The 25,391-nt window shown below is 35.3% G+C and overlaps 1 protein-coding gene across 8 annotated transcripts in view; it reads left to right on the top strand.

The window, feature by feature from the left end:
• The window catches only part of Pgant9 (polypeptide N-acetylgalactosaminyltransferase 9), a 207,426-nt gene that overhangs the window by 177,442 nt on the left and 4,593 nt on the right, over positions 1-25,391 (top strand). For 7 of the 8 annotated variants that reach the window (XM_072911680.1, XM_072911673.1, XM_072911675.1 and 4 more), the window contains 6 exons: positions 5,180-5,349; positions 13,128-13,441; positions 13,801-13,999; positions 14,337-14,506; positions 15,768-15,896; positions 22,735-22,845. In XM_072911680.1, the coding sequence (XP_072767781.1) occupies positions 5,180-5,349; positions 13,128-13,441; positions 13,801-13,999; positions 14,337-14,506; positions 15,768-15,896; positions 22,735-22,845 (1,093 nt within the window). Of the gene's footprint in view, positions 1-5,179; positions 5,350-13,127; positions 13,442-13,800; positions 14,000-14,336; positions 14,507-15,767; positions 15,897-22,734; positions 22,846-23,699; positions 23,805-25,391 lie in introns of all 8 variants that reach the window. The other variant, XM_072911679.1, reaches the window with a different exon arrangement.

Raw genomic sequence — 25,391 nt, 5'->3', positions numbered from 1 at the left:
AACAATAAACAAAGTAATACAGTATGATGTATGACTATATTTTGAAAAATGTAACGCTTACGATTATTCATTAAGCGAAAACTTGTGCTCGATTTTTCGTCGCGAAATACGTCTCATTAGTTGAATAACTCTAGTCAACGAGAAAACAACTACTACTTAATGCATTTCATTCGTCTTCGTACTTGTACACTTGAGTGTACAATTTTCTAGATAAAAACAAATCATAATCGGAAAGGAATATAATTTATCTATTTTTTTAACTTTGAATACAGGATTTTGTGTGCACTTAAACGAAACGATCAATTATTACATTTTGAAGTTTGATTAATTATTGTATGTATCTTTTTGTTAGGTGATTTATATTGTAATTAAATTTAGATTATAAATAATATTATAATTATATTTATATTATAAATAATGTAATAAAACTGCCCTTCTTTTCTTTTCTTTCTCTCTTTCTCTCTTTGTCTCTCTCTCTCTCTCTCTCTCTCTCTCTCTCTCTCTCTCTCTCTTTACAATTGCACTAGAGATGAATTATTCGTTATTGCTAAAACTGGACATTAGGTTAAATTTGTGGGTATAGCTATTCCTACGTTATCCAACTGCAAGCGTAGAATTCAATTTGGGATATAACATACTACAATGGATATGACTTTGCGCTGCTGTTACCTTCCAAGTAATTTCAACTTTCCTCGTATAAATTCTCAGCAGGAGTTGGCTGCCTTTACCTTTTGTTGTTTGATTTTACCGGTAATACTTGGCCGAGTATATTTTCGTCTAGAAACTTTGTAAGACGCGACCTTTGTAATGACAGATAATCATTCGGGATTCGAGTTCACGTGGCTCGTGCATTTTTATTATGCCGTTCGCACTATTCCCCAGTCATTCTTCTATCCGTATCGTTCTCTTTAAAAATGTGGATCTATCTTCCCCGATACCCCGATCCCCGATTTTTCCTCGTACAAGAAAAGCGTCCTTATCCATCGCTTATGACGGAGAATCCCCAGGTATCTGGATTCCTTAGATTCGAGGCCATTCTCCAAGGGTGCCAAATGTAGCGTAACTTACAAGGGATATCGCGAGGCATCCAATTTTTCCGCTTTACAATTTCTGAGATCGGGATTACTTTTGAATGTTGCGCGAGTATCATATTATCAGAGCTTACAAAATGTCACGGATTTGTGATGGATTGTCATGTTATTAAATTCTACAATAATTGAAAAGTGAAAAAAAAATTTATTATTGAGATTAATAACAATTTCTTGAGATCGTTGACAGTATATATTAATCAAATTAAATACAAGAGAAAACAAAGCTATTTGTAAAGAATGCGTTAACGTTGGATGTTGTAACATAATCGTAAGACAAACGATTCTTGAAAGGCAAGAAGGATGTTCACACAGAAGCCGCAATTAGCTTCACAAAACTTTCATTTATCTTTCTCTGCGAGATGCTGAAACAGATATTTTGCAATGCTGCCCTTGGCAGAAGTTTTTCTTTAATAATATAATTACGCTCGGAAACTAAATTAGATTCTAGATCTCATTCTGTATTTTCTGATAGCCTTGCAAGTTTTAAGATGTTTTTCTTGGATTGTATTGCGGTACGTAAAGGGGATGAAATGAAAGCTTGGATATTGCGGATCAATAACTTCCATTATAACACGTACTTTTTTTTTAAACTTTAAGAAATAGATTATATTTGTTCGCTTACAGAGATTATATTTTTGCTTTTATATATTAACTTTTTTAATACATATTTAAACTTTCAAAATAATTTATTCTATTTAAATCTTTTGACGAATTTATCTATCTCCATCATCTCGAATATATTTCACGTTTTCGAAAATCTCATGTTACAATTGATCGCAATTTATGAAAAGCTCGTCATAAACAAAATAGCAACTTGGGTGTCGATTCTTTTTGCAATGTAACGTCATTCCCTAAAGCTTGGTGTGCGCCTTCTCTACATAGTATTTGACTTTTACTTACTTCGCGCACGCCTATTTCTTCAATTTCCGTGAACGAAGACAAGTCAAGATTCCCGCAGGCGAGATGCCTACGGCGAAGAGACTTGCAAATAGAATTCTGCACATCCGGGATGCGGGCTTCGGGGATGTAGTATGAAACGTGACGCGTTTGATCGAGCGCAACGCCTCGCGGGGTTTAGGCGATTGGGATGACAACGGGATGGAGAGGAAGGTTGTAAAAGGGGAGGAGGTGGATCACCGAATGTGCTGAACGCGCGAAGGAGCCGCTTCTCATTCGATATCCGTGGCTGATTTCGAGCTACCCATCTCGAGTACCGTCCAACAATGGGGTCTCTTTTGTCGACGGGAAAGAGGATATCGCTGTTGAACGTCAATCGACTGGAAAGGATCGATGCGTTTACCGGCTTAAGCGATTTCCCACTTTGTTCGAACCATGCCGTGCGCGATTTATATTCGCGGCCGCGCGCTCGCGATATTAATACGATTGTAACGATATTGCTATGATTTACTTTCAAGCTGCGCGAGCAGTATAAATATGCATTGATGAGCAAACTCCCCTCCTCCTCTCTGTATTTTAAAATAATGGAATAACTCATTGTATTAAATACGATATTGATATAATATTTCACGTTTTAAACTGGGAAACTCTAGATTTCTTTAATTGATTAATATGTCATTATAAACCAATAATTTTCCACGTGTAGATTTAACACGTCAGAGATTTTTCTACTCGAAATAATCTTGCTGATAAATCATATATGCCAGTAGGAGGTTGATATTTCGGTAATTATAATTTTCAAATAAGTTACATTAGTTATATTAATGCCATAACTTAACGATGCTCGTAACGGGAGGATTAAAAGTGACTTATAGGAAAGACGATTAAGAAGTGTGTTATTGTTACAAGATTTACGTGTGATAATAATGACAAAGTGCGAGTAGAATTTTTTCCGCGCGAAAGTTTTATTACTGCAAAATTTATCACCCGACAATGTTGGAAATTAAAAACGCAGCGTTCCGTATTTAAAAATGAAAATTTCACCAGCTTTGCTATTAAAATTGAAACAAACTAATGCGGAATGAGGGAAATCCAAATGCAAATAACGTTGATTCAGCTCACGAGTCTCTTTCGCTTTTCTAGCTTAGAAATTTTATCTGATGCATGGTTAAAGCGCATCAGATAAATGCGATCAACGATAACGTTGAGAAGCATGCGTTATGCTGATAGAGCATTATTTCAGGGAATATACATGAAAATCAATAAATTCTCATCGCTCTGTTCTATATTGTACTTTCACATTGATTACGTTCTTCAAGTTATGTATATCCTAAAAATATCGCAATAATTTGATTATATAAGCTTTTAGGATTTATATACATATTCTAAAAGCTTATATAATAAAATTATTGTGATGTGTTGCATTTTTGAATAATATTCATTTACAGAGAAGATTACATGAAATATTTGAAATCTCTTATTATCTGCTTATATCAGCTGTCAGGTTAGGTACTTGTAGATTTAATGATACAGGCCTAGAAATTAATGAAAACTTATTTAAGAGTGACATATAACAGAAGCTGTATAGACATTAATACTCGAGTGTCTGCGCTAAAATCATTTACTAAGGTAGACACTTTTATCGGATATATTAAATCTTCATTTAACCTACTATTTTGCTACTATTTTGATTAAAACATATGTCGTTATTTTTATGAATTTATAATCAAATAAATACATAGTAGTAAATATGTTTGAAACATACACCTGTCATAAACATATTTTTATTATCTTAATCATACGTGTATGTAAAAATAAATTTGCATTTTTTGTAACTATGTATTTACGGAAAATTCAATGAGAGAAAGAGAGAGAGAGAGAGAGAGAGAGAGAGAGAGAGAGTTCGTCTTCAAAATATCATATTTTAATAATCTTCTTTTTCATGTGTCCACAATCGGATTGCAACTTCTTCGATCTGCACAATGAAATGTTTGATTACTTTCTTCTCTCCTTTATTTGATTTATCATCGTTTTCGATGCTGCTATTAAATGTTATTTATTATGACCCAGTTTTATTAACCAATCTTGACGTTAAACTGTTATCTATGTATCTTCTGTATTATTTGCAATGTCATAGAGGCATATGTGTATACAGATACGTTAAACTTTATGTTTGATGTGACACAAACGCATCTCTAACCCGTCACGGAAACTGGTTATGAAGGGATTTCATCCATGAGTAGATATCCGCTTCGATATACCAAGGATATATCGGAAATTTGACAAATAGTATTCTCATGAGCGGTGAACGTTTGCTGGCAGCTGTTAATTGAAATTATTCGCAGATGGTCGTTACAATAATGGCCGTTATCGAATGACACTCCTCGTAATCGCATCATTAGCACGATACAATGTATTTATTCTCTGTTATAGTTTATAATGTGTTAATTGCAAACGAATACTTCAAATTAATCTGTGATAATGTTCTCGTAAATGGAACACGTGTAATCATACTAAAGCTAATTACATCCATTGTGACTTACAAAATGTATGCGTGTATTAAGCATAATTAGTAGGCGATAAAATTGCAAATAGAGCTTAATGCAAACATTGAATAAATGAATGTACAATTGTGTAGGATTTGACGAGAATACGTTAATAAATAGAAACGCGAGCTCTCTTGCGAATATCCGAAGAAAGACACATGGAAACTTTTATTTACTGTATCCATAAGCCGCGACGGATCTGCTGTGTGTTTAACCGAGTCCGGAAGTCGCAATCCTGCATCTCTGGAATTCATTTTGTGGTAAGCTTCGGGCGAGTATACATCTCATGGGCGTTCAGTCTGCAAACATTCCCTGCCTTAATCGTATTAACGTATTTTCCTGACATATCTTCTGGTACATAACGGTTTCACGTAATCATTCCCTTCGTTGCGATCTACAGATCAAGAATTTGATTCGGCTTCACTAAACTGATATAAACGTTTGCTCAGCAAACAATTGCGCAATCTACTATCAAAGCTAATTTTATTAACGGAACATGAACAGAGCAGATATATATTTATGCTTTGTCAGCATAATATTTATGCATTGAAATATATTTTCAACAATAATAGTAGTTTTTACTTGTAACAATATCGTTAATTTAATAATAGTTAATTTAATGAATATTCTGGCATTGTGTTTTAGGTGTAAGGAGCCTGGTAGATATTTCAAGGACCTTCCGCCTACAGCGGTAATTATTTGCTTTCACAATGAAGCTTGGTCCGTATTATTGCGTACAGTGCATTCCGTTCTGGATAGATCGCCGGAGAATCTCATACAAGAGATCATTCTCGTCGATGATTTCTCCGATATGCGTAAGTTATTCTTTTAACTAATAAAAATATAAAAAATTTAACAAATTATTATTTCATTTCTTTAAAAATAATAATGTAATAATAATACATTAAATTAATTGATACATTACAATTAATTAATACATTAAATTATGACAATAATTATTGTAATAATAGCAAAGATCATAATGATGTAAATGCTATTTTCTCCCATGTTTATTTTAGCTTCGTTTTAAAAAATATTTTTAAAAATTATAAGAAACATAATTCTATACGCAAATATTTATTAAGCAAAATTTAAATATGAATTACACTTATAATTACGCGTTATATTAAACGTAAATTATACACATCACGTAGTCGATAATATGCAAATATTAAAAATTTTTCTTCTACGTATAACGAAGAATGAACGCGAGTTATTTTGCGTTATCAGCAGGAACCGTCCCTCGTACTCTGGATTCAAAACGAAATACCTTCCATGCGCGATCGAAGCGGAATAGCATATCGGCTCCGTAGCGTCATAAATCCTCGTATAGCTCACATCGTTGAGAGATGAAAAATCCTCGGTAGGACGTCAGGAAATTCGTAAGCACAGAGCGAACAGAGACCACGAGCTATTATATTCGCGTACTTGCTCGTGCAACCGCGTCTCCATTCAGCACGGTGATTCGTTATCGCGACAGTGTTTCGTAGTTTCGGGATAGATCGATTAATTGCGATCCATCTCTCCACTGTATTGCCACGACGTGAATAGAAGAGAAACTCTCGACCTGCTATACAGACTCTCTGAAAATTACGAGAGAGCTCTATACAATCTCTGCAACCGACCCTCCCTAGATTTAATGTCCTCGTTTGTTCAAGTTGACCAAAATCGAGCGTGGACACGCGCCGCTGCATTACATCGAATTTACAATTTTGATAAATGTTTAGGAAGAAACTTTTCAAGTTGTTGTGATATTTATTAATGAAATAAGAGAGCACGTTGTGAATTCATTTATAAAAGAAAAATGTATACACATATGTATTCCGTCGAAAGAATAATTATTACTTATTAAAATTTACAAATTTTTATTTACTTCTCCAAAAGTTACATTTGCGATGATTTATTTTGTATTTCACATTTATCTATCAGAATATACAGTTTGTTTTCGCCTAAAGGTATTTACGCGAAAAAAGTTGATAAAAGTATATCAAATACGCAATTTGGCGAATTCGAGCGAAGCAAATATGTATGTTCAAACACGCGCATTGTTTGTATGCAAAAAGGCAATTATAGCTCCAATGTACCTGCATATTTTCGAATAAACTGACGTTTATACAACAGCCGTTAAATCGAAATCTAAATTACAAATCTTACAATAAATTACAGTAAATCACAAGAATGTTAGTAAAAAAAAAAATCTACATTTTATAATAGAGAATCGTATAACAGAGTTTGAAATATTTATTTATGATGTTATATATATATATATATATATATATATATATATATATATATATATATACATTATAACGATAATTATATTTATCATTTTTAATGTTCTAACAGATATCACTATACGTAAATAGTAAACATCGAAAAAGCAAAAACATTGCCGTTACATGACCATGAGTCGATACATGACTTTTAAACAATATTATTATCAGGTGTCTAATATCTGACGTGTAAATGTGACGTTTGAATTTATTCCTAATCGGGATCGTTATAATTTTAAGACTTGATAAGGACCTAAAGTCGAAAGGTCGAAACGTCGTTATACATCGTCGAACACCAAATAAAATTATACAAGCATATTTGCCAGTTTGGTCGATTACGTGCTATCTTCCTTATTAATATTATTATTTGGAAAGTTTTTCTCAAAAGCAACCACAACATTCAGTTGCTAGTATAATTTTCAGTGCTTCAACTCCTCACATTGCGTTGTGAAAAGTTTTCAAAGACTCTCTGAAATCAACAGTGAAACAAAGTTTTGCATAAAAATAATTTTAAATATAAAAAACTCGTCATGTCATTCAAGTGTAAAACGAGACAGAAACGACACATGCTCTCGCTTGAAGAGCGCATTGAAATTCACCAGAAAGCGAATGCAGGTATCGATCCAATTAAAAAAATTGTTGCTGATTATAAAATAGGTACAGCTACTGCTTATCAAATAAAGCGTAGTAAACATAATGAATCGGTGATGCAAGGAATAAACGTACAAAACAAAAGACTACAGTATTCCAAGTTTAAAGAGTTAGAAAATAAATTGCATAAATGGTATAAAAAACAGAAAAATTAAGAAACAATATTACGCATAACCTACTTTTTAAGAAAGCAAAAGAAATAGAAAATAATATTGGGGGACCATCACCAACGAACCTTTCGACCTGGCTGAAGTCATTTAAAAAACGTTACAATATTCAACTACACAATAGTAAACATCTGAAGTTTGAAGAAGTGGATAAACAATTGCTTAATTGGTTACTAGACCAGATAATAAAAAAAGATAAAATTTTACCCAAGATGCTTAGAAATAAAACCAACAAACTTATAGACAAGTTTAGTGGATCATCAACAAATAATGCAAAAAAATGCTGGCTGTATAAATTTAAGAAATGTCATAAGATTCTAACAAAACCTAATATTTTTCAAAATTTCGGTAAAAAAATGATGCGACCAATGTATCTGATTTGGATAAACAACTACTTCATTGGTTAATTGAACGGAAGAAGTCAGGAGCTACAATTTCACACGAAATGCTTATAGATAAAACACGAAAATTTATAGACAAGTTTAGTAGACCATTAACAAAGAAGGAAGAAGAAAGCTGGGTATGGAGAATTGGGAAACGTTATCATATTGAATCAGATTTTCAAGATATGGATGAGATTTCGCAAAATGGCATTCAAAGAAATGATGAGGCCAATCAATCATATGCCAAAAAGTTTATTCAAGAATTCAGTCAGCGATTAGAAAACGAAAATATTAGTAGAGATAATATTTATAATATAGTCAAACCAGACCTTATATAAAAAACTCTTCTTCATCTCTTGCTAGAACATGCAGACAAAAGAAAAATTGAAGAGAAACAAATTGATGTTACAAAATTAAAAGAGAACCCTTCAATTATTATACTTTGCACAAATGTTACTGGCAGTCACAGACCACAGACATTTATATATGATCATAAAAATGAAAATAAAAATCAAGGCGTGTCAGAACATCGTGAGACATTACTTGTGGCCCATAAATTAAAAGAAAATATCTCGACGGAAGAATCGGAAGAAAAGGATTTTGCACATTGGTACAATAATCGGTTTAAGACAAGTGTAAGAGAACATCAATTAGAAAAAAATATAACGGGAAAAGTGCTTTTACTTGTTGACAATTGCGTGCAACATATCTTCTCGGAAAAAAAGATTAATACGAAAGATGACGGTTTCGAAATAGTGTTCCTTCCAACAAACACAGTCTCACTTTTTGAACCACTGCATTCAGATATTATTGAAGAAGTCAATCGAATTTTTAATAATTATATCTTAGAACGTGTACGCAATTTTTCTTATGAAGATAAAGAGTTTAACAGAGAATACAATTATAGTTATTGTGTATCTACGATCTGGAAGGCGTGAAACTTCTTAGCTCTCAAGATATAGAAAAATTATGGAAAAGATTTTTAAGACAAGGTCATCAGACACAAGAAGATTCTTCGACATTAACTGTCAGTTAAGTAATACAGTTTCTGACGAAATTCCTGTAATGCATACGTTTGTTAAAGGCAATATTAAAAATACAGGAAATATTAAAAATACTGAAGAAAATAAACTAAAAAGAAATGATTCAACTGAAAGCTCGAACAAATCAAACATAGTAATTGAAAGTACATTGTGCAGCAACACCAATTCAAATGAAGAAATGCTCAACAATTATGAAAGAGAAGAATGTCAACAATAACAGAAAAATATTAGAAGCAGTGAGAAGATTACAGAAAGAGAAATGTTCTTTGAAGATTTTTAAACATGATGATGTATGATGTAACGGAATAAAAATGTATTTATCCAGAGAATTTATCAAAATATCTCTACTTTTACGAAATAATTAATGCGGAAAAATATTAAAGACGACTTGGAACAACAAGAAAGCACTAGATACGCAGGACATCAAAAGTGATGAAGAAAAGTTCAGCAAAGATTTAAACTAGAAATTGGAAACATTTAAAAATTATATTCATACGGAAAGAGACTCAAGGTAAATTTGTTTTGTAAATTTTTTTTGCATTATTTAAAAATACCGACATCAAGTGAACAATAATTTTTTATTCCACTTGTAAATAATTTTCAAATAGTAATATAATATAAAATAAAATTAATATTAGTTATATAAATTTAATAAATAGTAATATATTTTTTAACTAAAACTTTTTATAACTAATGATTTGAAATTTATAATAGTCTCTACTTCCTAGAAAAGATAATTCGAGAGAAAAAAGCTTTTAAGAGATATTAAACTCATTTTTCCTCTGATGTTTAAAAGAATAAATATATTTTAATCGACATAGTTAAAATTTTAAAGTCTTTTTAATATTAACATTTTGCCTACCGTCTGAAATGAGAATATATTATATTCATTTCAAATAAAAAAATGCCTTTTATTCAAGAAGATAATCTATAATAATAAAACGATAGGAATATACGCCGACTTTTACTTAAGAAGTGTAATCCAGTTTGTAGATGTATTTTTTTATAGTTTTTAAAATTGTTGAATATAATAGTATCAATTTTATTTGTATACATCCATGGAAAAATGATCAAAATTTGTAAAAAAGTGAAAAATAGTTATTTTGGTCCATTTAAAACGAATTTTGATCATTTTTCCACGGCTTTAAATAAATAATTTTCGTGCAATATGATAAAATTAATATTTAAAAAATTTTTTAATATTTTATATAAACAGTTTTTGTTTCTTTATGTGTGTGTGTGTGTGTACAACACACCTTATCAATACATATAAAATGTCAATTTCATAATAGATAATATTTTTCTTCTGAATTAAAAATTATATTATTTTCCAACTTAATTACTGCATTAACGGGCGAAAAAGGCAATCGTAATCGCATGAGATTCTACCTTATAATAAAAGTACATGAGCATAAAAATCCTAAGAGAAAAGGTGTCCGAGATTAACCAGATTCAGGAAAACGCGACGTGATGGAAATGGTATAGCTAAAGCGGTTACTGGCGATCCGTATTAAAAGCTGGAGATAAATTCTCGGCTAGAAGTTAAACCTATAATCGTGGTCACTTTAGTGATCTCCTGGCTAGCTTGGTGTGTATTATTAACAGACAACTACGATTGCTTTATCGCAGAAATGAGATCAAAATACTATACTTTATATATACTTTTTTTTTATTCATAGGACGAACGAAGTAAACGGAGATTCATGCATGATTTTAATTTAAGATTACGTGCTCTATATTAGAAGAAATTTTTAATATATATCTATAATCGCCTCTCCATCATCAACGCTGTACTATCGTATATTTCTTTTTAACAATATGTATACATAGACTGTGCTACATATAATATCTATATCTTTGAATATTATTTCGAAAAATTATATATTCTATCGATATATTCTTTTCGGTCGCACATAGTGGAGATTAAAGTTAGTTCAATGATTAATATGCCTGTAAGAAAGTTGTAATGAATTTTACAGGCGAAAGCTTTAGTCTTCTTGAGCAAAACGATAATTAGCTTTTATACAGGGGATCGACGACGAGAATTACGGAGTTAATTATGAGCCTTCTCAACGAGGACAGACTGGGTGCTCTTTGAGCGTTTCCATTATCTGCGCCTCACAATGTGCTCGGCAAAGTCATAATGAAATTTGCAATAACGGCCACGGTCGGTTTATGCGTGCCTCTGTATTCGAGGAATTCATTAGTAATTAATTTAGATTGGAATGCGCGCGGAATCCATGCGCATACGCCCGTAGTTGCGTGCGCATTAAATGTCTGACCTCTAAATCATCTTTTACGGTCCATCTCTTCTCGTTCGGGTATAGTTAACGACGGTACTTTGACGTATTTTGAGAGAAATTTTTTATTTTCTCGACTCATACCGACCCGTACAATGACTTCTGTATTTTTCCTATTTCGACATACAACGAGGAAATTCTTTTCGCGAGTTGATGGGAAATTCCGAGGGCTAGAGATAACCGAGTAGACACGAGAGTAAAATGATGCGATGACTTTGTATTAAAGCTCATCAAACGCGTAATTTATCCTAAAGATGCATAAAATCGAACCGACATCTCTATCGTTTCCAAGTACACGAACGTTTCGCTAGGTAATCATTGCGTCTAACACGAACTATGCTGATCCGTAGAATCCCCTTATAGTATCCATAGTTAACCGAGCTTACAGGATAGGGATTTAGGATTAGTGGCCCGGTGGTCCCTCATAAAGCCAATCTAACGGAGAATAAATCACGAATGTCTGCTAATTGCTGCCCGGCGACCGGCATAACTATAGGCGGATATGTCTCATAAATCTTAAGTCTCGCCTATGATTGCCAGAAATAACGCGAAATAACAGACCACTCTGCGAAACATCCGCTAAACCGACATTACTAGACAAAGCCTTTTAATCATGATTTCTGTCGATTTCTCATCGACACGAAAACTTTTTTTTCTGCTAGGATTTGTAGAGTCTAATAAAATGAAGATTAAAAATATGATAAGGAAAGTGGATCTTGTAATAAATCTTCTTTTAACCGGAGACAGTAGATATATACTCATTATTAACTTGCTAAACTTACCTGATAAACTTTTGAATATAAATTTTACGAACTACATTTCTTTTGTACTCGGTCGTTGCTTAAGATACCTTAACAGCGAATTAGAAATTAATTATATAAACTTTATTGGATTTAATAAGCTACAATCGTAGCTTCTTTTTTTTTATAAGGTTGACAATTACTCGGATAAATATAAGAAAAACGCCATTATACGGGATTATCGTTGTTTCTACCTAGCATACGATTAAATCGATCGTAGTTAAGGTATGAATCCAGAATGGGGAAGGTGATTGTTGCCGCAACAGCTTGCGAATGACATCGTAAATAAACCGTAATCCGACATTAAGGATGTAATCGACGTTAGAGAAACCTAGAGAAGCAGGCAGCTTGATTTTATTGTTGCAATATCCGTCGCTAAAGTATAGATCCTGCGGGTAACTTACGCGCGTTTCAAATCGCGATAAAAATATAAATTTAAAAAATCATAATATTGCGTGAGAAAACCTGTGGAGTTTTCTATAAAATTAATATTCAAATAAATCTTATGATGTATTATATAGACGACAGGTTCCATCAATAACGCTATCTCGCGCATTATGAGATGCCATATATTATACAATCGTTTAATAATGAAAATATCGGTATGTTTTATAAAAATTCTACGAAATATTTTAGTAAAGACAAAGGGAGGTATTTTGTAAAGACAATGTGTAAATAATATTAAATTTAATATATTATTTTGTAATAATAATATTTTAAATAATATTAAATTTCATGAATTTATGTATACAATGAAAGAGAATAGGTATGCAATGTAGAAAGACATAAAATAGAAAATTAAATCGTTAGAAAAATTATTTTTAATTAAATAATATTTAAATAATAATTAATTAATAATTTTTAATTAAATATATTAATAACGTTACACATGCGCGCGCCGCAATATTTTATTATTGCGACGTATAATATTATTTCACACGAAATGGCGAATGACAAGAAACCTCTTGTTCCACAGCTCATTTGAAACGTCAATTGGAAGACTATATGATGAATTATCCGAAAGTAAGGATTATTAGGGCGAATAAACGAGAGGGTCTTATCAGGGCACGCTTGCTAGGCGCCGCGGCAGCCAAAGCACCGGTACTCACGTATTTGGATAGCCATTGCGAGTGTACAGAAGGTTGGTTGGAACCTCTTCTGGATCGGATCGCACGCGATCCGACAACGGTAGTTTGTCCAGTGATCGATGTTATAGACGACACGACCCTGGAATACCACTGGCGCGATTCGGGCGGCGTAAATGTCGGCGGATTCGATTGGAATCTTCAGGTAAACGAAATCTTTGTGCTACTTTCGCAAGCCGATTGAGAATGCATCTGTCTTGACGGCATGCGATTGAATTTGCTTGGAGTTGTAAAAATTTCAAAATATAGTGTAACTTACATTCAATTCTATGAAGAAAATATTTTATATACACATATCTCCTCATAAAAGATAAAAGAATCAATTTTAAAACACGTGTTTATTTTGCGAAGTGTAATCTACGTTACGACATATTTTTAACATTTTTATTTTATAATATTACTTTAACATATTTTTATATAATTTATTATAATTGCCAAGTTACACAAATTGCACATCTGCGTTGAGCGAATTCTTGATGTTACATATTAATGTTTGTTAACAAGTTCAATTGGCACGCGGTGCCAGAGAGGGAGAAGAAAAGACATAAAAATCCGGCCGAACCCGTTTGGTCGCCAACGATGGCTGGTGGCCTCTTTTCGATAGACCGACTCTTCTTTGAACGTATCGGCACGTACGACAGCGGCTTTGACATCTGGGGCGGCGAAAATCTTGAATTATCGTTTAAAACTTGGATGTGCGGAGGTAAGTCTGACAAGTAATATTTATAAAGAAAATCTCATGTTTGTTTTCCAATTTAGAAATCTACAATTTTAAATTAGCATATCTGAGACACAAGAGTAATTATCTATACGTCTAGTATAAAAATTTTTATCGACGCTTTTTTACTTTTAACATAATAATTATTTCTTTTACGTGTTAAATTTTCATTATTATTTATAATTTGTAATAATCACGCGTGCAGCTTTGTACAAAATATTTTATATTCTACATTTATGAGCGATTCTTGGTATTAACAAGCGACTCAACGAACGTAACAAACGGCTGAGAATACTGATCTAATAACTCGGTGCGCTCGTAGGCACCCTAGAAATTGTGCCGTGCTCGCACGTGGGTCACATCTTTAGGAAACGTTCGCCCTACAAGTGGCGCAGCGGCGTGAACGTGCTCAAGAGGAACAGCATAAGGCTGAGCGAAGTGTGGCTGGACGAGTACGCCAAGTACTACTATCAAAGGATAGGTCACGACAAGGTGAGTACTTGTACTTTGTCGCATGTATAACCTTCCTTCCATATATGACTTTTCGCTACGTGAGAATGCAACTAGGAGACAATTAGAATAGCTCGTTTCACCTTAGCTCGCAGATTAATACAAGATTCGAGTGGGACACTCTAAGACAAGAGAAAGGCAATTTTTTACGATTATAAATGGGAATTAAAATATAATATTGAAATAAAAATATTCGCGTATAAATAAACAAAGAAAAATCTTTGCAATGTAGAGACACGCAGGAACGAAACAAAGAAAAAATTACAGACATTTGGGGATATATACATCTACAATTACAGTGTATAAGCTACCGCGGAAAAGGAACGAATAATAATTTATTTTTGGCTACAATAAAGATCTTGTTTCAAATTATAGTATATTGATAAAACTTTGTTGGCTATGTTTTTTTAATCCAAGTTGCTCGTAAACATTGACCGAACGGTTTAGTAAGAATAGGATGAAGGATGACGATAAAGGCGGCCGATGATGGAGAGGATCGTAGACCAAGAATAGTCGTAAAAAGGGCCATAAACGTGCCAAGTGCTTTTAAGACTCGCGCGCATGTCCTCGCTTGCCTGAAGGACATTTCTTTCGTCCCCCTCTATAACGATCTGTCATTTATCCTTGATGCTTGTCCGCTCTTATTCTCCTGTCGAGATCTAATCGACGAGATAAATCGAAGCGTAGAGAATAAATCGCTTCCGTAAGCACGCCGCTCTATGTAATGATCGAATCTATCGAGAATGTCGTCTTCATGGATGGCTTCATAAAATAATGATATAAATCGCTTTTGCTTACATACTGCTATTCCTATTTGTAAGTAATAATTTCCAATATCAACAATTGGGTCAAGTTTACAATACAGCACAATTCTATCGATAATGACATTTTATATTATTTAAAAAGTATAATTATTATATGTAAAGGGAAAGATAAAAATAGATAATATTCTCTCATTTTATATATTAATCAAATCTTTATTCTATCATTTAATTTAAAACATGGCAGATTCTTAGCGACTGTTTCTTTTATCCTAAAGAATATAGAAATCTTACGAGTTATAATTTGACTTTATTTGCATTTATTTTTACAATCGATAATTATATTTAGAAAATGCATATAACTATTTTATATTATTATAACATATTTATAAATTTCTCGAATTTTTTCACAATTTTATCTTTGTCATCTTTGTCGGCGTGGAAGCATGATCCCAACTTGACTGCATATTGCATTTTCGTAGGGAAATTACGGTGATGTATCGGAGCGAAAGACCCTTAGGAAGAAATTGGGATGCAAGTCATTCAAGTGGTACTTGGACAATATTTACCCAGAACTCTTCATTCCGGGCGAGGCGGTCGCTTCAGGAGAGGTAAGACTATATCCCACATTTTTCTCTTCAAGGTTTTTTTTTTAGCGAGCTGACATTACGGTCCGAGAAATACCGTCAGTCGAAATCAAGAAGGGAAAGCGGAAACGACGAGGAAACGACTGGTTCCTTCTTCAACGATGTTACCGCCGCTTTGATCCATCAAGGTGTCGGATTACGACATTCGAAGGCTTTTCGTGAGCGGAAATGTAGTCAGTTAGATACAATAGATAGAGTCGCCAATTATTTTCCCTTTTTATTATTTTCTCTAAAAGTGTCAAGTATCTTTATCGTGATGATATATAATGCCAGTATTTTTTCATGAAGACTAACGCTGTCTATGTCATAGTTTTTTTTCAGTTAGCGTTTTTAGTGGTGAGTGATTAAACACTCGACAGTTCCGGCAAATTAAACTAGAGAGTTGCAAAACGGTAAAACTTTATCTCTCTGTCAATTATATATATTTTCTCTCGCATTCACGAATATTGGCAGCAGAGGTGTTGATCGATGTCAATGTTCGATAGGATGTCCCACCGACACTGGAAACAATGCCCCTTTGATTGCGAAACAATGTGCGTCGTGGTCGTCGCGTCGTGATCGGATCGCGGGTGAAGGCTTGCCCGACATACAATCGGAAATCGATTTACACGGATCGGTATTCTTAGCCTACGTATTGTCAATGCATCTTAATTACAGAACAAATCCTCTCACGAGAGGAACCTGTCTTTCACGCTTCTGTAAAAGCAATTGGATTTTTTTTCAAATATTTTTGTATATTGTATCATATGAAATAACAGCTTCAATTTTTTACAATACACTAAAAAATTGAAGTTGAATGGACATATTTATCAACGGAATAAGTAGGATATGTTAAATGTCCGTGTATAATCAGTTAAAATTGAATAGTTATATTTATCAGTGGAAAAAGGAGGATATAGTCAGACATGCGAACATAATATCAATTATCTGTATAACTTTCCATTTTATTGCTAAAAATATAATTATATCTTTATTATATCAGTATATATATATATTAATTATTGTCGAGACAAGAAAAAAAATTGATTTGATGAATTCTTCTTAAATACAGGTCTAAAAAAACCTGGTATATATATCATACTATTAGATATCTAGTTGTAACTTTATTAATCAATCGACCAGATCGTTTTTTCGTACTGCATCGTTACCGCGCCAAATTTTACGATATTCCCGAATGTCGAACTTTATATCTCGGGATCCATCCCGTCAGGAAAAAGGAATGAGAACACGAATGAAATGAAGAAGAAAGAAAAATGAGTGCGTTATATAGACTAGCAAACTACGACGCGGTTATATTCCGGCATGTCCGAAATTTCAAGCGGGGTCTGCCAATTGGTCGGTTTTTTTCCTCCCGTAAACCTCGACCCCGTTTGTGAAAAAACGCGCGTATAAATATCGGGTAGAGGCGACGAGCGACAGAATCGTCAAAGCTACACGCGCGGTACACGCGAGCCATCCGTGCAAACCTGCCACGACTGATAGTGCATTAATATCGCTCAGCGTGCGCGATTCATGGCGGATGATCAATCACCCGGAAGATTTATTCCCGTCCTGTTGTCCCTCCCGCCTTCGGTTCCTGTTACATTCCGTCTCGATGCATCCATAATTGGAAAATGATTGTCGGATCTCGATCGTGATTGTCGATGACGATTGTCGATATTGTCGTTGTTATATCTGGAAATGGATTCCAAATCGTAACATCAGTTTGTGAAATAAGAGATACATAAGAGACAGGAGAAGAAAGATTCTTCGAGAATTTCATCAATTTATAAGTATGATGAAACTTGTATCGTATAATTGGCCTCCAATGTTGCACAGATATAGAAATTTATCTGCGATATTGCATTCCATTTATTCACGCGAGATTTATTCACGCTGTTTCCAATTCCAGTTACCGCGTTTAATCAATCTTTTATCGGCGTCGTCGCCGCCGATATTGTTGACGTGTTTTATTAATCAATTCATTTCGACGAATATATACGCGATTTGTGTGGCAGACTGTTAGTTATTTCGCAATTTATTTTTGCCGTGTGTTAGTCGCCGTCGCCGTTCCACCGTTTTGCTGCGTTTGTAATTGTAAAATGATTGCAAACATCGTCGGGAATAAATCCGCCTTCCTGGTTTGTATACCTTGCGTTTCTCCACGCAGGATCGTTACACGTTACTCTCTTCACACGTAGCACGTGACAAAGTCACGGTACGTAGGCAGCCGGGTATTAACGACGTTGCACCGACGGATAAATTGCAGTGTCACGCGACACAAATATTTCATACTTCATCATTCTTCCTCTCCCAATTTCCTTTTGTTCCTTTAATTTTATCATAAGTCAGCGGTGCATTAACTCTGTAACCACCTGGGTGCGCCCATGTTTAACGCAGTATTCAACATAGTCGCGAAGAAAGTAAAACACTTGTAGGGTAAAGCCTTTTTTTCCTTGGGCTTTTTATTCAGGCAAAATGTAAACTTCAAGTAAGTAGGACACGTCGCTCAGGAGAACTCACAGCAGAAATATAACGAAAATATAAATTCATATATACACTGATGTATATCATTTATGATCGAGTGATGCACTTAGTCATTCGCATCGTTACAAAATTCAGTTCCATTAATTTAATTGTTTGACTTTCTCTTCTCTCTCTCTCTCTCTCTTTCTCTCATACACACACACAAATATATATATATATATATATATATCGTTATCGAAATATATTATTTTAACACACAACATTTCATTTATAAAATTCGATTGCGTCGTAAATTAATCACGATGTTATTGAATAATGCATTCTATTATCCTCCCCCTCCGGCCCATCCCATCTCGTATAGAGAACCGTAGAACCGTAGCGTTCTTCAGCGGGGGTTAAACCTCGGCTTGCATTACACGCGTCATAGTGTCACGCGACTCAAATATTTCGTGCCTTCGTGCCCGTCCCTCTTTCCCTCATTTATCTCTGTCTCCCTTCCGGGCGAGCTCTTTCTCACCCCGGTCGTCTCTTTTTCACGCCCGTGCACGGTCTCGACCCGTCTCGTTATCTTCACACTTCACTTGAATTTCTCGTATCAGGATCATCTTAGTCCTCGCGCTATCTTCGCGTACCCCGTACAAGATAACCGGGCGTACTAAAGTTCGCTGTACCGGAAACTCTGGGTAAGTTTCGAGCGAACGACTCGTTGCTCCGTGTGTTATCGGGGGAATATATTTTTGCTTTTTATAATTCCGGAGATCTATACCACCCTTCCCCCCTTCCCCTCCGGTGACATATCATCCGTACTCTATTACAACCTGTCAGATCTGCCGGGAACATATAGCACAACACGCAAAACGATCATTCTATTGACAATCACAACTGGAAAAATAAATATTAGCACACATCTGATACAAAAAAAAAGTTTTACATCATAGCAAAATAAAAAAAAGTAATCTCTTTTAAAAGGACATTTATATTATTCAGGAAGATTATTGTACATATATATTTTTTAATATTTTGGACTTGATGTATGTAATTGACATATTTGATGTAAGAAAGAATTTTTGTGTGCATATTTAAACTTTCATGGATTTTTTTCATTATGTTTGCAAAAATAAGATGCGATCCAATATAAAATCCAATATCTTAATGCAAGTTACATTTAATACCGTAATTAGAACTAAAATTTCCATCAATAATATGATTTATTTTTCTCTCCCTTCATATAATTTTCAATCCATAACTCTTACTCTTTAATGTGTACTTTTAAAAAGAAAATGAAAAAAACAATGACAGATTGCCCATCTCTCTGTATCTCATTGCGTTCTATTTTGCGCAAGATATGCTTGCTGACAGAGATAGAACGATGTTAAAATAAATGCTCACCGGTAGTGTTACGCGCGCACAAATTGTGGCACTCTGTCGCGTTATTCCCGAGACAAAAACCGCTTGGTCATGGCGTACCACGGGTTCTCACGAATCACAATTTCACGCTGTCGACATGACACACGGTATGCACATGCGTTTCACGTGCGAAGGCAATATTCCGATCGAACATGATAATAAAAAGCAACAGAATCCGGAATAGTTCGGGAGCTTGGATACTATCGACCAGCTTCCCTCTTTTTACCTCGTTTCATCCCGTCGCCCCCTCCCTCCCTCCCACCCATCGTTGTCGTTTGTTGCGATCTACTCACGTTTTCGCCAGGAAGGGGGAAGGAATGCGTTTTATCGTAGTCTTCGTTTTTTTTTTCCCTCTCTTCCTTCTTTTTCTATCCAAGCACTACTGACATCATCGCTATCTACGGAATAGAGAAAGTAAAAGGAAACATCGCGGAAAAAATGCGATGGAAAAAAAGAGGAATATATAAAGGATAGACGCGCACATTTTTGCAAAGAAGCATTTGCACGGCCGCGCACTTTGGAATGCCGTTCTCGCGTCACGAAAATAACCATTTCGCCGCTTAAGTTGCCCGACGTGAACTGATGTTCTTGCCGATCCTGGATTATTCACACGCGACCATTCTCTCTTCCACGCTGTTGTTACGTCAAGAAAATTTGCACATACGCATTATAGGAAAATAGGAAGGAGTAGACACATTTATACGCGTCGTTGCAAATTTATTTTCTCGCACAAATACATACAGTTTAACAACTCTGTGTATACAATTTTTTATTTACATTCTTTTATTCTCTGTGAGAGTAAACTTGAAGAAATTTGGAAATCAATTAATTAATATAATTTTGGTCCGATTATATTATTCTTTATATCTTACTTTTAATATGAATTTTTAGATTCTATAATTTTCAATATAATTTAAGGAATTTTTAATATATATAAAATATGCAAAAATTATCAAATAACCAATATTCTTTTACTAGAATAGATATATAGATCCAATATTTTCGATACGGGTACATATTTTTCAAGATAGAATAATAATTCAACTTACTCGAAATTCCAGCTTTTATTAACGGAATCAGAATTCTGACCACGTTTCATCGTTTTCGCTAATACTATCAACTAGTTAGTAGTTCGTGATAACAAAATTATCTGGCAAACATTTCGAAAATTCGTTTCGCGTCGTGAAGTAACAATTTTGTCCGGCAAAACTTATTTTATTCTTACTGTCCTCTATGTCCGAATTTCTCATTTTCGCCTCTATGTCTTTTCCTCTTTCTCCATCCCTCTCTTTTTCTCTCTTCTTTTTGTTTTTTATTTGCTTCTGGGAAACCGGCTAAATCACGCTCAGCTTCCCTATCGTAGGAAGGATGACTGGATTTATAGTTCACAAGGCTCTACGACGGTCCAGAAATCGTACACGACGTGAATAATTTCGGTTGCACGTGTTTCTACGTACGTGCACGTGGGATGGGCGCATATTTCTCCGGGGGGTATACGCGATTTTTGAGTCGTTCTACGCGAACTGCATGGATTTCCTATGCAAAATCGCATAGGATGCATAAAAACGCGACGCGGCGAAGCTTTGTTCAACCATTGTGATTTTCACGTCGAACGTGTATCCCAGCACGGTATTCCTATTTCTGAATATTCTTGCAACCGCCGTTAATATTATTGAGATTTACTTTTTTCTCACGTATGGATGAAAGCAGGGTTCGCCGGAAGAGCGAAGGATCCCTCATCGGATTATAACGAGGTATGAAATTCAGAAAATGTCCGAAATACGTGACATTCTCTGGCATTATATATAAATTCCGAAATTCTCCTCAACTCCTTTCGAGTCGAGACTATAAAGTTGTCTAAATACTCTATCGTACACATTTCTCGAGTTCACTAAGAGCCTTCGAGTCGCCTTTAATAATGTCGACGGAGCAGAAGCTTTTGAAATTTTATCGACCTCCAGGATATCCGGCTATAAATCACGAGTTTTTATTCCAGTCAGTCGACGAGAACGCCGACGAGGACGACGATTCCTACGACGGAGGAGAACGAGGAAAAGGGAAGAGGATAAAGATGTTCACGTTGAAACTGCAACGACCACAGAATTCTTGCATGCAGCGAAATCAGGATTGCTGACCGAGCTCTGTAACCGAATGCACCTGCTGTTATACCCGCGGTTGTACATATGTGTGCATATATATATATATATATATATATATATATATGCAAGGTGTGTTTTTACACAGGCACACACGCACGCGCCGTAAACGTGCGGTTGCGAACACATATCGGACCGAACAAAATACGAGCATCCCTCATTTTCGATTTGTTTCCGTCTATTTGAAAAATGGAGAACGCAGTTTGTAGTCTCTATGCGGTCCTGCTTTTTCAGACATGCAGCAAATCTGTGCTCGGAAAAAAAAAATAAAATCGTGCGACGGCGAAATTGGCTTTGTGCCCTTTTCATATTCTATCGTAGGACTCTCGCGAAATACAGAAATGCGCGAAATAATGAATCTTGTTTCCAAAGTGTGTATATAATTCTGTTAATCCAATTATTTTTCAGGTGTAGAGAAGCAATCTATATTTGTCGGACATGTATTTTTAAACCCTATTATTAAAGTAAAGCAACGTCAGCGTCTTTTTGTGTCGACATTTCAAACAAAATGATATCTAACTTGCTTAATTCAGTTAAGAGAGAATAATTTTCTATTTTAATTCAAAAGGTTTTATAGTGGAATGTCAAGCTATAAAAATAATATTATACTTACGGATATCAAGAATATAGATATGAAATGCAATCTCATTGACGATGCTTTTCTTTTCTTAATGTATATAAATAATTTTATTAATATGTATATATCTTTTGGGTTTTACTAATGGTGAAATGGGTAAATATTAATGTTCGAAAAACTTACTAATAACAAACAGGTCCGAAATCTCGGCGAGGGCGGCAACACTTGTCTGGATTCACCTGCCCGCAAGGCAGACTTGCACAAGCCATGCGGACTGTATCCCTGCCATCGACAGGGTGGAAATCAGGTACAATAGACATCGTCAGTGCGAAGAAATTTCTTCGTCACAAAGCACACTGTCCCGCGAAACACCTGTCTGCGCTTGATGTGTAAAAATGTGTGCGCATACAAAGTTTGAAACGGAAACACGATTTTTTTTTATTGAATTTTGTTTGACTTCAAAGTTTTATTTGCCATTGCTGGTGGTGTTTGACACTAAGTTTCAAGACATCGTAACGCCTGCTATGAGCAGCCTTTGTTGCACAACAATGTCAAAAACTAACAACACGTGATATAAATAGAAAGTGGAAAAAACTCTATAATCAAATTTTAATGATTAATTTATTAAAGAATGCCAGAAAAAAGTTTTATGTAAAAGTTTGATGAACTGTATTAATATTATTGTAATAACATCGGTATCTCTTATTCTACTGCTCGACATATGAGACTGACTGTTGTAGTTATCAAACAATAGTGCTTGTTAGTAGCAGACCATCGATATTTAGCCTAATTATTATCGTATAATCCTGCGTGAGTAAACAACATACGTGGATCGCTCGTTTGGCGAAATGTGCGTCCCATAATTCCACCACGAAGCTCTGATCGAAGCTATAATACCAAATTACTAGAAAATCGAGTTTCCGTCTCATTGGTGATATCGATCTGCGCTATCATTTCCCCAATGACGTACCTAATCGTACGAGCGTTCATTCTCTGTATGAATGTGCGTATGTTTGTATGTTTGCTCGCGCTTCCAGCTGCTTGATTCTCGAATAGGTGGCAAATAGGGTAAAATCGTGCGGCCGCACGAAACATCGAGTAATACCGAGTCTTTTATCTGTCAGTAATCGTGTGAACCTTCTGTTGTATTCTCCAACGCAGATTAGACAGATCGCTAGCGAAATATGCATTGATTCACCTGGGAAATCGGAAGACCTGCATCAGCCGGTGGGCTTGTATCCGTGTCATCGTCAAGGCGGCAATCAGGTATACGAATAAAGCCGCTACGTCACATAATCTCGGGTGCCAAATAAAACGATAGAATATATCGAGTGTGAAGCTCTCTCTATCTCTCTCTCTCTATCTCTCTCTCTCTCTCTCTCTCTCTCTCTCTCTCTCTCTCTCACACTCTCTCACTCATAGCTTTTTTAACCGGTTGACGGATGAGTGACAGATGCATCTGGTCTAATGTATGGCTTTGGAGTCAGAAAGATACAATGCGACTTGTAAAGATTGATTCTCGGAACATCTGTGTGCTCGCGTGCACGCTAACTCGCCACTAATCGCCCTGCGTCTTAACGCGATTAGTAGCGTCGCTAATCTGGTGTAGGTGCCCATCAATCCATGTTCCTACTACCTCTCAGTGCGATGACCTCAATCGCTACGTTTTGGCACGGTACTATTCACGGGTTAGGTTATTATTGTAGCTTACGTTGATATGGTATAAGGTAGATTTTTATTTAGTTATCGATATATTTGTCTATCTTCTATGATTCGTCAAGAAAGGAAAACAGGCTGTAAATATTTCAAAAGCTTTACTTTTTTATCCTTTGTATAGAATTTTATCGTAAAACGAAGAGACACGACGAATAATTCCGGAAATAAATGTAATATATGCAAAAAGGTACATGGTTTAGTTGTTTTTGTACTTTTTAAAATCACGTTGACAGTAACAGCGATATATACATAGAAAATAACAGCAGTTTCATTAGCGAGCTTACATTTTGTCACTCGACTCGAATCGCCTCGTAAATCCACCCTTTATCTTATTTCTTGCACTCGTCGGTCGCTGCGCGGGCTACTATTAAAGTCCGTACGAAATAGAACGTACACACGTGCGTAGGTGGTTCCGTGATTCACTCACACACATACACGCGCCCACACACAGAAACGTTTAACAAGCGTGGCAACTGGTTTTGGACAACCAAAAACACAATCGGTCAAAGCTTGCTTAGCCTGCCAGTAAAGCGCTGCTTTAATTTCGTTGTTGACTCTGGCAATTAAGCCATGGTTTCACGGCAATTACGCTTTCGATCGTCGCCCGCGTGACGCTGATAAAGTCGCAACCCCATATGTGCATCACGTTAGGGATGCTGCGCACGGGTGATCGGGGATCAGTCGCGATCGTGGATGATGGAAGACGAATAATCGTATCATCGGATGGAAGGTGAGTGGTTCGCGCGAGATAGCCGCGTTGCGGTCGTCGAGTGGTCAGTTTATGGCGGCTACAATGCGTATCTGGGCTACGCGCGTGTACGGAATTATCATCGGTATTATGTGTGCTCGGGGATCATGATATAAACATCGCGTCGTGTCACGTTGTAATTACGAAGCTCGCGATTGTCCACAATGTGCATACACACACATGCACACACAACTGACACATGCATTTTTCATGAAATTCCAATTAAACGCCGATGACTATTTTATCGTTTCATTTATTCTACCACATTTGTTATTTTGACAGCAAAAAAATAATGCAATTATTGTAGATATGAGCATGCGATATATAACAAGATGTGTGTGTATAAGTGTGTGTGTGTGTATGTGTTTGTGTGTGTGTGTGTGTGTGTG

This window comes from Anoplolepis gracilipes, chromosome 2 (genome assembly GCF_047496725.1).
Source record: "Anoplolepis gracilipes chromosome 2, ASM4749672v1, whole genome shotgun sequence".
Taxonomy (NCBI): Eukaryota; Metazoa; Arthropoda; class Insecta; order Hymenoptera; family Formicidae; genus Anoplolepis; species Anoplolepis gracilipes.
This window is presented reverse-complemented; position numbering and strand designations above follow the sequence as displayed.